The 13,363-nt window shown below is 39.3% G+C and overlaps 1 protein-coding gene across 1 annotated transcript in view; it reads left to right on the top strand.

The window, feature by feature from the left end:
- LOC122795000 overlaps positions 1-13,363 on the top strand; it is a 1,473,143-nt gene that overhangs the window by 414,886 nt on the left and 1,044,894 nt on the right. Inside the window, exon 6 of the mRNA XM_044063587.1 lies at positions 13,166-13,267. Within this exon, the coding sequence (XP_043919522.1) occupies positions 13,166-13,267 (102 nt within the window). The remainder of the gene's footprint in view (positions 1-13,165; positions 13,268-13,363) is intronic.

The following is a 13,363-nucleotide window of genomic DNA, read 5'->3' as shown; positions in this document are numbered from 1 at the left end:
ACTGGTCATTCATAAGGTTCTTCAAAGAGGCCCTCTGTTTATAGGACAGATTCTGTCTATTCCTGGTGGTCCTTCCAATGTCATTCTCATACATCCTCGACAATTCATTCTCAACCAGCTTGCTATACGCAGCCAATAAAGGATGTAAAGGGGGTGTGAATGCACTAAGTTTCCTGAACTCCTTTCTCGGTTGGGAGCTTTGGCCATTAAAAAATATCTTTAATGATAAATTACGAATAAAAAGTTTAAAATGTAATGTTAATGTTGATGAAGTTATAGTTCGCAAGAAGACTAATGAAGGAAATATGCTACGAAATGTTAGAAGTAGGAACAATAAGACAGTCGATGACTGTCTAGGAGAGATTCATAATTTTGATATGGCGCACCCTTTCCCAATCAGAGTAGAGAGACAAGAGGGGAGGATACGTTCAGTAAGCAGGGGAAGGCAGAAGAGGAAGCATTCTGCAGAGAGATACACCAACCACAATATAAAGAAGATGTGGGAAGGGAGGGTGAACAATTAGTTTTTAATATTTCTAAACGTATTCTGACAACAGATGAAATAACAGTGTTGAATAAAGGTTTATCCTTTATTCCTACTAAAGTTAGTAGTTATGAAGAAACGATAAGAGATTTTAAACTTTTTATTCGTAATTTATCATTAAAGATATTTTTTAATGGCCAAAGCTCCCAACCGAGAAAGGAGTTCAGGAAACTTAGTGTATTCACACCCCCTTTACATCCTTTATTGGCTGCGTATAGCAAGCTGGTTGAGAATGAATTGTCGAGGATGTATGAGAATGACATTGGAAGGACCACCAGGAATAGACAGAATCTGTCCTATAAACAGAGGGCCTCTTTGAAGAACCTTATGAATGACCAGTCACTGGCCATTAGACCTGCAGATAAGGGGGGTGGGGTAGTATTGATGGATAAGGAACAATATGTTAATGGAATGAGAATAATGCTGACAGATGATAGATATTATATGCATATAGAACGAAGTATGATAGATAATATTGTTTACAGGATTCAACATAATTTACAAGATCTATACAAAGCCAATATTATTGATTCAGAATTGTACGAATATATGTGTATAGAATACCCTTTAATACCAGTTCTTCATGGACTCCCCAAAATCCATAAAAACTTGGTTAACCCCCCGTATAGACCTATAGTGGCTGGCAGAGGGTGGTCGACAGAACCACTGTCTATCTATGTGGAAAATCAACTTAGACCCTTAGTAGATGAGAATGTCTATATTCTAAGAGATACTAAACAATTCCTTCTAGACTTGAATGAGTCCTTGAGTGATGTATCACTAGTAAATGAATATATTTTTGTCACTATGGATGTGCAATCCCTCTTTACTGTTATTCCTAACATAGAGGGTATAACAATGGTGAGTGATTATTTGAAACGTAGTTCGCAGATGACCAATAGTAAGATCGAGTTAATAATGCTTTTCCTGGAAATGATACTGGAATCCAATGTTTTCTACTTTGAAGGTGAATTTTATTTACAAAGGGATGGCGTAGCTATGGGCACTTCTTGTGCCAATAGCTACGCCAACCTTTTTATGGCTGAATGGGAATACACCCGTTTATTTAATATGGAACTGTACAAGAAGTATGTACCGTTCTTTAGACGTTTTGTGGATGATTTGTTCCTGATTTGGACAGGTACCTCTAGTGAATTGAAAACATTAATTGACGACATGAACTCTAGCTGTGAATATCTTAAGTTCACATATGAGTGGTCAGAAACCAGACTACCATTCTTAGATGTTTATGTAGAAAGATTACCTAATGGTATGGTCAATACAGGGGTACACAGGAAGAAATGACATAAGAATTCCCTTTTACATAGGACCAGCATGCACCCAGGTTATGTTTATCAGAATATAGTGAAAGGACAAGCAATGCGAATATCTAGATATAATCCCACTATGATAGGATATGAACAAGAATTGAATGATTAAAAGATAGGTTTTTATCAAGGGGATACTCCTTTGATGACATTTCCAGAGGATTTCTAGATATGAATATACTTAGAGGGAATAGAGCTGCACCCTATTTTGGTAATACACATGTACATGAGAGAGATATGATTGAAGAGGTACCTAAAGAGAGTAATGGTCATGGTGTTGCTAGGGGGTTGGCATGCTCTATATACTTCACTAGTGATGTAGGGAACATCAAAGATGTTATTAGAGGATATTGGGATGTTTTAACTATAGATCACACACTTAAAGACATCATTGGTGATGCACCTAAGTTCACTTATAGGAATAAGAAAAATTTAAGAAGGTTATTATGTTATCCATCAGAACAAATGAACAGTGATAATTTGGTAGGATATGGTACAATGAAGTGTAATAAGTGTAATTTCTGGAATTACATAGCTACAGACAATATGTTTATACATCCAATAACCTTAAGAGAATATCAGTTCAAAGTAAGAGGGACTTGTTTGTCATCTAATGTTGTCTATTTAGCTTCCTGCATGGAATGCGATGCATTCTATGTTGGTAAAACGAATAGGAAGCTAAGGGATAGAATACGTGAGCATGTATATAACATTAGGGTTGGTATGAAAACCAATGCTTTGGCGAGACATGTTATGGAGAGAGGGCATAAACACATTTTTCAATTCTTAATAATGGAGCAAATTATACCAGGGCCAAGAGGGGGTGACATCAGGACATTTACTGAAACAAGGGAAGCTAATTGGATTATTAGACTAAAGTCCGACACCCCACCTGGTTTGAATGCCATGGTTTCAGTTAAACCATTTTTAAGAACAAGGAAATTACCTAGATAACTGTGTTTATCACCCTATGTATCCATAATGTATTTATAATATGCTTAGTAGTTTTATATGTGTTGTAATGGATTGAGATATTTACAATGAGCTTCGTAGTTTTATTAGTATTATATGTTTGAATATGATTTTACTAAATTAATATAATGTATCGTATATCTTTAAATACTGAACAATCAAATGTTTTTCCCGCCTAAATGGTGTATTTAAACTATTTGTGTAGTAACCTAATTGATAGGTCTGAAGAAGCCATATCGGTGAAAGTGCTAACCTGTTGCCATTGGGAGGGTTGGGAGGGTGGCCTAATGGTTAAGGTGTTTGCCTTACAAACACAAGGTGCAGGGTTTGAGTCTCACAAGGGATAATTGGCTAGGCTTAAAATGGCTCGCAAGGGCAACTAGCCTAGTACTAATCTATTAATCTATTAATCTATAATATTCATTCGTTGTGAATAAAAGTTTTATCTTTTGGATTATTGGAGCCTGTGTTTCGTGTCTACATCAGACTGGTTATATGTTGGACTGTTTACCATTTTCAGCGTCAGCACTTGGTTTGCTTGCTCTATTTTTATTTTTGTTGTTAACTGTTTGGCCGATTAACAGAGAGGCATTTGCCCCGTTGTGGCACTCATTGGACTGTTGTTTTGTTGAATTATAATTTACATGAATATAGTCAGTTCAGCATGAAGTTATGGGAAAGAGTAGTGTTAGCTAGGTTAAGAAGGGAGGTGATGAATAGTGATCAGCAGTATGGTTTCATGCCAGGAAAGAGCACTACAGATGCAATGTTTGCTTTGAGAGTGTTGATGGAGAAGTACAGAGAATGTCAGAAGGAGTTGCATTGTGTCTTTGTGGATTTAGAGAAAGCATATGACAGGGTGCCTAGAGAGGAGTTGTGGTATTGTATGAGGAATTCGGGAGTGTCAGAGAAGTATGTAAGAGTGGTACAGGATATGTACAAGGGTAGTGTGACAGTGGTGAGGTTTGCAGTGGGAGTGACGGATGCATTTAAGGTGGAGGTGGGATTACATCAAGGTTCAGCTCTGAGCCCTTTCTTATTTGTAATGGTGATGGACAAGCTGACAGACGAGATCAGACAGGAGTCCCCGTGCCGTGAACTATGATGTGTGCAGATGACATTGTGATCTGTAGTGAGAGTAGGGAACAGGTGGAGGAGACCCTGGAGAGGTGGAGATATGCTCTAAAGAGAAGAGGAATGAAGGTCAGCAGGACTAAGACAGAATATATGTGTGTGAATGAGAGGGAGGATAGAGGAATGGTGAGGATGCAGGGAGTAGAGGTGGCGAAGGTGGATGAGTTTAAATACTTGGGATCAACAGTTCAGAGTAATAGTGAGTGTGGAGGAGAGGTGAAGGAGAGAGTACAGGCAGGATGGAGTGAGTGGAGAAGAGTGTCAGGAGTGATTTGTGACAGACGAGTACCTGTAAGAGTGAAAGGGAAGGGTCTACAAAAGGGTAGTGAGACCAGCTATGTTATATGGGTTGGAGACAGTGGCACTGACAAAAAGGCAGGAGTCAGAGCTTGACATGGCAGAGTGGAAGATGTTAAGATTTGCACTGGGTGTGATGAGGATGGACAGGATTAGGAATAAGTATATTAGAGAGTCAGCCCAGGTTGGAAGGTTTGGAGACAAAGCCAGAGAGGCAAGATTATGTTGGTTTGGACATGTGCTGAGGAGGGATGCAGTGTATATTGGGAAAAAGATGCTAAGGATGAAGCTGCCAGGTAGCAGGAAAAGAGGAAGGCCTAAGATAAGATTTATGGATGTGATGAGAGAGGACATGCAGGTGGTTGGTGTGACAGAGCAAGATACAGAGGACAGGAAGAAATGGCGACCCCTGATGGGAGCAGCTGAAAAGAAGAAGGAGAAGATAGTCAATTCGGTTAAAAGTATCCATATGTATGTTTAAAATTTATGACATGTGGGGGGCTTTGCCCCCCACACTCCCAAAGTGGGGGGCTGTGCCCCCCCCCTAACTATTTATTCCTACTCCAGGGTCGTGCAACAGTGGGGAAAGGGCGTAATGCTTTCGATTTATGTGTCGACCCATATGAGCTGTCAACCATATAAGCTTTCATTGTTTTGTGCTTTCAGTGTTTTGGTGTCAGTCAAATGGTTGGCGATCATATGAGCTGTTGATCATATAAAGTAGACCCACTGGCGCGTCTACTTCATATGATCGACAGCTCATATGATCGACAACCAAAACACTGTAAGCTCAAAACACTGAAAGCTCATATGGTCGACAGCTCATATGGTCCACACATAAATCCAAAGCATTATGCCCTTTCCCCACTGTAGCGCGACCCTGGAGTAGGAATAAATAGGGTGGGGGGGCACAACCTCCCCACATTGGGGGGGTGGGGCATAGCCCCCCCCCACATTATTTACATGAATATAGTCAATTCAGTTAAAAGTATCCATATGTATGTTTAAAATTTATGACATGTGGGGGGCTTTGCCCCTCCTCCACACCCCCCTAACTATTTATTCCTACTCCAGTGTCACGCTACAGTGGGGAAAGGGCATAATGCTTTGTATTTATGTGTCGACCATATGAGCTTTCAGTGTTTTGAGCTTTCAGTGTTTTGGTTTCAGTCAAATGGTTGTCGATCATATGAGCTGTTGATCATATGAAGTAGACTCACTGGCAGGACAGTTAGCCAAAATTTTGTATATAATTATATGTCATTTGTGAATATCAAACTGATTTATACAAGATGCATGTGTTACAAATGTATTAGAACTGTATGCCATGTGTTTATCAAACTGACTTGTGCAGATGTTTATGTTGAAAAGGTATTTGTAAAGTGCTTGTGATTGAAATATATCCACAGTGTGCCCTACTGGAGAGAAAAGGAATGTACATGCAGTATTGTAACTGTTTAAATGTATATGTTTTAACAGAAGAAACTGAAGGTTAACCTCAGTGAGCAAACTTTAAAATATATCTGAAATTAAATCACTTTACAGGCTAGGCCATAAAGATGTTCTCTTACAGGTTTCAGTGCAACCAGAGACACAAAGTTTGTACTAGGAATCATTCTTTATTATCTTGGGGTGAACTAATTAGTACTCTGGAAGCATGGAGGCATGAAAATGTTTTATGACTTCCAGCACCTGCCACAGATCTGAACAAAAGCCCTAGTGTGTGTATTTTTACGGGTAGGTGTCAAGTCCTGCCAGCTTCTAGCAATGGGGATTTGCATGGGAACTAGAAAGACGACCAGAAGTGATGTCATTCTGCAATCTATCCCAGAAGTAATATTTTAGATATTATTTTGAAAAGTCTGTTACTGAGACAAAGCATTCTCTATTCTGTCTTGGGCCTGACAACAGGAATGACCATTCACCACATCATCTGCCCAGCTCTGTTAAGTAAATAGGGAATAGTAACTCTCTTAGATTCAGTCAGGAATATAGTGAAGCTTAGTTTAGATATTGTTTTTCTTTATTTGTCTGAGCCTGTCCTTCAATGTTATTTTAAGTATTTCCTGTGACTTTGAACTATGATGTCACTGTGAATATATATTTAGCATAGTCTTGTTAGTTTATTATGTATTATTAAATATATTTAAACCTTTTATTGTGGCTAATCTTTCTAGAGATATTTAAATTTTGAAAGTGTCTGCATATTTATTTGGTGACACAGTGTGGGCCACTCCTAATAGCCTTGCTCTTGGTCAGACTACCATTTGTATTAATATTAATTTCACTCAGTATATTGTGTACTCTTGGAAGAGGCTTAAAGTAGCTGGCAGGAATATCTGGTGGCAGTAGTAATGGGCAGAAAAGGGCATAGCTAATAAACCTGTGCCAGACATTCCCAGGTGTGTGTGTGTGTGTGTGTGTGTGTGTGTGTGTGTGTGTGTGTGTGTGTGTGTGTGTGTGTGCATGTGTGCGTACATCAAATCTCAAAGAGTGTCAGTCTAGGGCTGGTTTCTTTCTCCTTCTCCAGATCCCCAATAACACTCCCCACTGGCACAGCTATAGAGTTGAGATCTCAGCTGAGTGACCAAGCCAAGGCCTCCAGCACCCTCTCTGTTCAACCAGTTCTTTGTGTCCCTGCTCAAGTAGCTGGCACACATACACTTTGAGGTTTGATTTACACACACACACACACACACACACACACACACACACACACACACACACACACACACACACACACACACACACACACACACACACACACCTGGGAAAGGCTGGCACAGGTTTACTAGCTATGTTCCCTTCTGCCCAAACTATAAGGTAGTTATTACCACCACCAGTCACTCCTTATCAGTTACTTTAAGACCCTTAACAAAGGGTGTCCAACCTTACTGTGTAATGTTACTATCAATACAAATGGTAGTTTGGCCAAGAACAAGGCTGTTAGGAGTGCTCCACACTGTCACCAATTAAATAAGCAAGTACTCTCAGAACTTAAATATGTCTCACAAATATCAGCCACAATGCTGTTTTTGTTGTTTGTCTTTTCGGCTTTTCCTAGTTAGGGGTCGCCACAGCTGGTCCGCTAATGATTGGCAGTAGATTTTTATGGTGCTGAGTTGCCAGCCCAATGCCCAACCTTCAAAGAAGGCATGCCCATTCACACATGTCTTTCAAATGCCACTCTACCGAGGGGAGGACATGCAGACTCCACACAAAAGGCACTCCAGCCGAGAATCGAACAGGAGAACCTCTTGCTTTGAGGCAACAACGCTATCGTTGCCACAATGATAGGTTTAAATATATTTAATAATAAATAATGAAAGAACAACGAAATACTCAGTAAACAATCACAATTTCATCAGAATTCAAAATCACAGGAAATATTTAAAACAACATTGTAGGAAAGTCTCAAATAAAGAAAGAACACATCTAAATTAAGTTCAACTATATTCTTGACTATATCTAAAATAAAGCACTGTATGGTGCTGTGGTAGCATTGTCGCCTCACAGTAAGACGCTGTCCGGTTCAATTCTCAGCTAGAGCGTCTTCTGCGTGGAGACATGTGTGAATGGGTGTACCTTCGTTGAAGGTTGTGCATCAGAGCTGGCAACTCAGCACGTAAAAATCTACTGCCAATCATTAGCAGACCGGAGTTCCGCTGTGGCGACCCCTAACTGGGAAAAGCCGAAAGACACAACAACCCTATTTAACTTACAGAGCAAGACAAGTGTGTGAATGGGTCTTCTTGTCAGGTCAAAGACAAAATACAGAATACTCAGTCTCTCTCTCTCAGAGACTTCTTAAATTTATATTTCAAGTATTGCTGCTGGAATACTTGCAGCATGACATTACTTCTTGTCATCTGACTATCCCAGGTTCTGAATTAGCAGCATTTAGCATCTACCTGTACAATTACATAAAGAAGGGCTCTTCTTAGATCTTAAGGCAAATGGTGGAAGTGTTAAAATAATATACATTCCTCCACATGTAAAGATAATACAAGAAACTTCTTTAGTACAGCATTCTGTCTCTTTTTGACTGAAACTGAAAGATATCATCCTTTTATTACGTGGTTATAAAGTAGTTTAAGTTTTCAGCTATTCTTCTGAACTTAACTTCTTGTGTTTCAATTCCCATTGTTAAAGTATATACATCTAAACAGTTACAATAGTGTATAAACATTTCTGTTCAGTACTTTACAAAATATCTCTTAAGCACACGTCTGTACAATATGACATACAGTTCTAATATATTTGTAACACAGGCATATGAATCATGTTGATATTCACAAATGACACACAACCACTTACAAAATTCCAGATAGCTGGGCTGGCAGTATCTCCTTTTGTTACAGCTGCCAAAAAAGCAATTACTAGAAAATGGAAATCAAGTCTAAACCAACTGTATTGAAGCAAGAAATATTGTAACAGAAATAAAAGAACCTGAAGTGGCGTCTTTAGAAAAGGGTAGGAGCAAGTTGCATAGAAAAAAATGGAAATTGTGGGAGCAATACATACAGAATAATGTTGTGTAGGGGAAATGAGGTTTAAGGGAAGGCAGGAATTGATCGATTTATATGTTGTTTTGATGATAGTTGTATAAAAGAATATATGTGATGTATAATGTCTGTAACTGAGAACGTGTTAACATGGTTTGTTTTCTTTTATTTAAATGTATATTTGTCTAAGTCTTATGTCATAAATAAATAAAGATTAAAAGTACACTGTTTATGGTTCTGTAATTCAGTACAGTCAGTAAGAAGAAAGTACATGTAACAATTCACAGTGTAACATATTATTATTTATTTATTTATTGGCATTAGATTACAGGAGAAAGTCCAACTGGGTAGATACCCATTTTCAGCAGTGGCCTGGAATCAAGCTCCAAAGTATTGCAAAAACAATTTAAGAATAATAATTTTACATTCTTTAAAAATAATTTTAAATACACTTTAAATAATTATACCAAATTAGACATAATTTGAAAATATTGGTTAAGAATCGTTACAAGTTACAATGGGTATGTGCATGATGTACAGTATACAGTCATTGTGTTACACTGCGGATTGTTAACAAGTTTGTTTGCAAAGCTCGGAACATATGCATGTTATTTTAAAGCTAGCAATCCTGTAGCAACTGGCATGCATAAAAATTGTCTAAAGCTTAATACAGCAGCTGTCTACAATAGGCTGGAACACATAAATATTGTCTTAAGTATAGATTGATTTTAAAGCTTGCCACAGGAATATTTTGTTTTAAAATTAAGCCTAAAGCACCATGTGAAGATGAATGGCAAATTCTGCTTATAGTAAATAATGGGCTTGACAGAGCATTTACATTATCCCTGTTTAGTAGATTTGCATTGCTTCATAATTAAACATTGTGATTCTTCAGGGCCACAGGAAATGTTACCATTCCAGAGCAAGAGGTTCTGTGGTTTGATTCCCACCTGGGATGCCTCTGTGTGAAGACTGCATTTCCTGCCTGTGTTCATAGGTTCACAGGTTGGTACTAGGCTACTGAACCTCGGGCTTATACAAGCCTAGCCCTAACAATTCCCTGGCTATTTCTTCCCACAATATTTACTTCCCTGGACCCCTGTCTAGCAGGGCAACTGACGTGATCCCCTGGGTGAATTTCCTATCTCCCATCCAGTCGTCAAGGTTCCTTTTGAAGAGGGTCAAAGAGGCACTCTGCTTGACATGTATGGGCAGTCTGTTCCTGAGTCTGAGGAGTCTCTGGGTCAGGAACCTATCCCTCCAGCATGTTTTGTTCATTGTGATGACATTGTTTAGATCCCTGGAGCGTGTGGCTCTGAGGGATTGGGATTTCTTTAAGTGTAGCATGTCCAACAGCTGTGGGTTTGACATGGCCTTGTATGTTAAGCAGAGATTGCCTCTGAGTAGACGATATGCGACAGAGTATAGCTGGAGTTTGTGTAGATGGTCAGCATAGGACATCTGCTTTAGGCCTGTGATTCTTTTAGTGAGGTACTTCTGCGGCCTTTCCAGCTGTTGCAGATGTCTTGAGAGGTACATACCAAACGGGGCGTTGTATTCTATAATGGGTCTAATAAGGGATGAGTACAGTGGGAAATGACCTCCTTTTTTCTGGATGAAAAGCCCTTAGTGATGAGATGTGCCACATAGAAAGATTTCCTGATTGTTATCGAAGGTGAGTCCACTGTTCACCTGTGTCCCTAAGTCTCTTATCACACTTTCAGTGTTTAGTGTACTGCCACCTATGTGGTAATTCACGAGTACATGTTTTTTCCCAAAGGGGATAACTATACATTTCTTGTCATTGAGCTTGAGCCCATAGGTCTGGCACCAAGCATCTTTTTCTGTAAGGCCCTTTTGTAGAATATCCACATCATTTGGGTATTTAGTAATGGCTCCCAGTTTGCAGTCATCTGCAAACTTTGTTAGCCATTGTCCCTTAGTGTTGGCCTGTACTTCAGAGAAGTAGGTGCCAAACAAGAGTGGTCCCAGGACTGAACCCTGAGGTACTCCACGTGTCACTTGTCTGGAGCTGCATTTGGAGTCGGCTACTTTTACAGTCTGGATTTTGTCAGTAAGCCAGTTATCAACCCATCGAGTGACATAGGAATTAATGCCCAGCTTAGTACATTTATCTATGATTCCAGAGTGGGGGATGGTGTTGAAGACTTTGGCGAGGTCCAGATAGGCTGTGTGGACCACCTTACTCTTGTTCACAGCTCTGGAGACTGATTCAAAGAAGACAGTCAGGTTCAGGAGACAAGATCGGCCCTTCACAAACCCAAACTGGGTGTGGTCCAGTGTTTGAAGGTTGCCAATGTCTTTGTTTATAAGTTCCATGGCCTTGCAGATCAGGCTCATCAGACTGATGGGATGGTAGTTCCCAGGATCCAAGTTGGATTCCCCCCTTGTGGAGTGGGATAACTGTAGGTGTGCATCACTCAGTGGGCACGAAGCTTGAGGTGAGGCTGTGATTAAACATGACACTTAGGTGAGGTGCCAGTTCATTTTGTAGTTCATGTAGTACACAGCCCGGGATGTCATCTGGTCCCATGGATGCTGTATTCTTAGCTTTGGAGGGTGCGTTTTTTACCTGTGTGGCCGTTATTATCTTGTGGGTTTTCTCTGTACGTTTCAGTTTCCCCCACATTACAAAGACACACAGTAGGTGGAATAGACCCTCTAAACTGGCCATAGTTGTGAGTTGGAAGAACAACTGTGGCAGAGCTAGCCACCTAGAGGGTTAAACATTAGTGCTAGATGATGATGTGACATATCAACCCCCATTTGTAAAAATTTGAAAAAGGGGCTGTGGACAGATCAATAGATATATATAGTTCTTGTAGTAGTAGGCTCCGTTTTTCAGGGGCAAGAGATAAGAAAGCCCTATAACCTCTGGAAATATTTTTGTTTCAGGAGGGGGCTTAGAGATGTTTCCCCATTTGCTTGTGGGAATGTAGATTGCAGTGTGAATGAAAAAAGAATGTATTTATTATTTATTATTTTACATTTGTTTACTGGGAGTGTATGACTGGGCTAGTAGCCCCTTTTCAGCAGAGGCCCAAGGAGAAAAGCTCCAAGAATATATTATTACAATGGAACACATTGATTGGGTTAGTCCCACTAGGCTACTGGACTGTTTTCAGAGAAGATCCAATGTGGTATTTAAACTACTAGCTGAAATTTGTCAAGGGCATCTAGGAACTTCCCCTACTCTTTTTGATAATACTTTGAGATCTTTTACATCCACTTGAGCTACCACCATCTCAAGTGGATGGGACCTCCGTTTAACATCTCATCTGAAACACATTACCCTCAGGAGGGCAGCAGCCCCCTTATACTGCACTGTAGTGTCAGTAGTCTATCTACCTGATGGAAGAAAAAAAAACATAGTGTTCTGCACCAAAGGCAAGTGTGCTACCTGTTGTACCACTGACACTGCAGTGATGTCACAAGAGAGTTCTCTAGCCATACAGCATTATTAAGGGAATTTCAGTGACATTTAAAAGACCTTAAAGTGTGGTAGATTGTAGGTGTGGTTTAGTAAGTTTTGACGAGTTTTAGTATTACCATCTAGCTTAGTAGAGTACAAAATGAAGTCACATTCAAGCTGAGGAACATATACTTTTTTTGACATGGGGGAGTCCGTAAAGTCAAGAAATGTAGTGACGTGACTCTGTAATACCACTTCCGTTTTATTAGGTTCTTCAAAAATAATGGAGGTTACATAGCTGACAAAAGATAATGTAAGATCTAGCTGTATTCCAAGATACTGAAAGAGTGGCACCTGTTCTATGCTGTTCCAAAAGTGGATTTAATAAAATTGCTGGGTTATTTTAAGTTTTAGGAAGCATTAAGTAACATAATTTTGGTTTTGATGGGAATGAGTTTTCTTTTTATTTATTTATTTATTTATTTTTTGTTTCTGAACCATGAGTAGATGTTTGGAAGTCTTGTTGCAAGTTTGTTTCTTTAGATTTCAGATTTTCACTGTGCTTGTGATAATGAGATTACATGCACAAAGGACAACTGGTGAGTAACAGAATAACTTTTAATAAAAACTGACGAGTGACCCATAATTTGCACCCATTTGGTGCAGAAGAGTTGGCCTCTGAAGGAAGCTAAGAATAGCAAATTCCATACTTTAAGCATAGCTTATGAACAACAGATAAGCTACAGAAGAGATGTTAAAGAATAATATTTAAGGCTGCTGACTGATGAAAGACACAAAAATGATATACCAAGTCCTGCTTACCAGCTGTTATGGTAAGTATTGTATTTTAATTTAACAGTGTACAAGTACTCTGTACTTTTTTAAGTAAGAAACGTTATTTTTGACCTTCTTTACATTACAGCCTTATGTTAATGCTTCATTTCCATGATAGGTAGTGAACATGGAGTTTGAAGGAGGAGCTACAGCAGCATTTTCCATGATTGCTTTTACAGAGAGGCTGTGTGAGAGGAAGACAACAATCTATGGGACCAAGGTATTTACTCTGCAGAACTGTACTGTCTGTTTACTCAGTATAATTAATAATAATTTAGAAATACTACTTCCATTTGGTACCTGACATCTGTTTTGC

This window comes from Protopterus annectens, chromosome 2.part1 (genome assembly GCF_019279795.1).
Source record: "Protopterus annectens isolate FY-2018-M chromosome 2.part1, PAN1.0, whole genome shotgun sequence".
In the NCBI taxonomy this organism is placed as follows: Eukaryota; Metazoa; Chordata; order Ceratodontiformes; family Protopteridae; genus Protopterus; species Protopterus annectens.
This window is presented reverse-complemented; position numbering and strand designations above follow the sequence as displayed.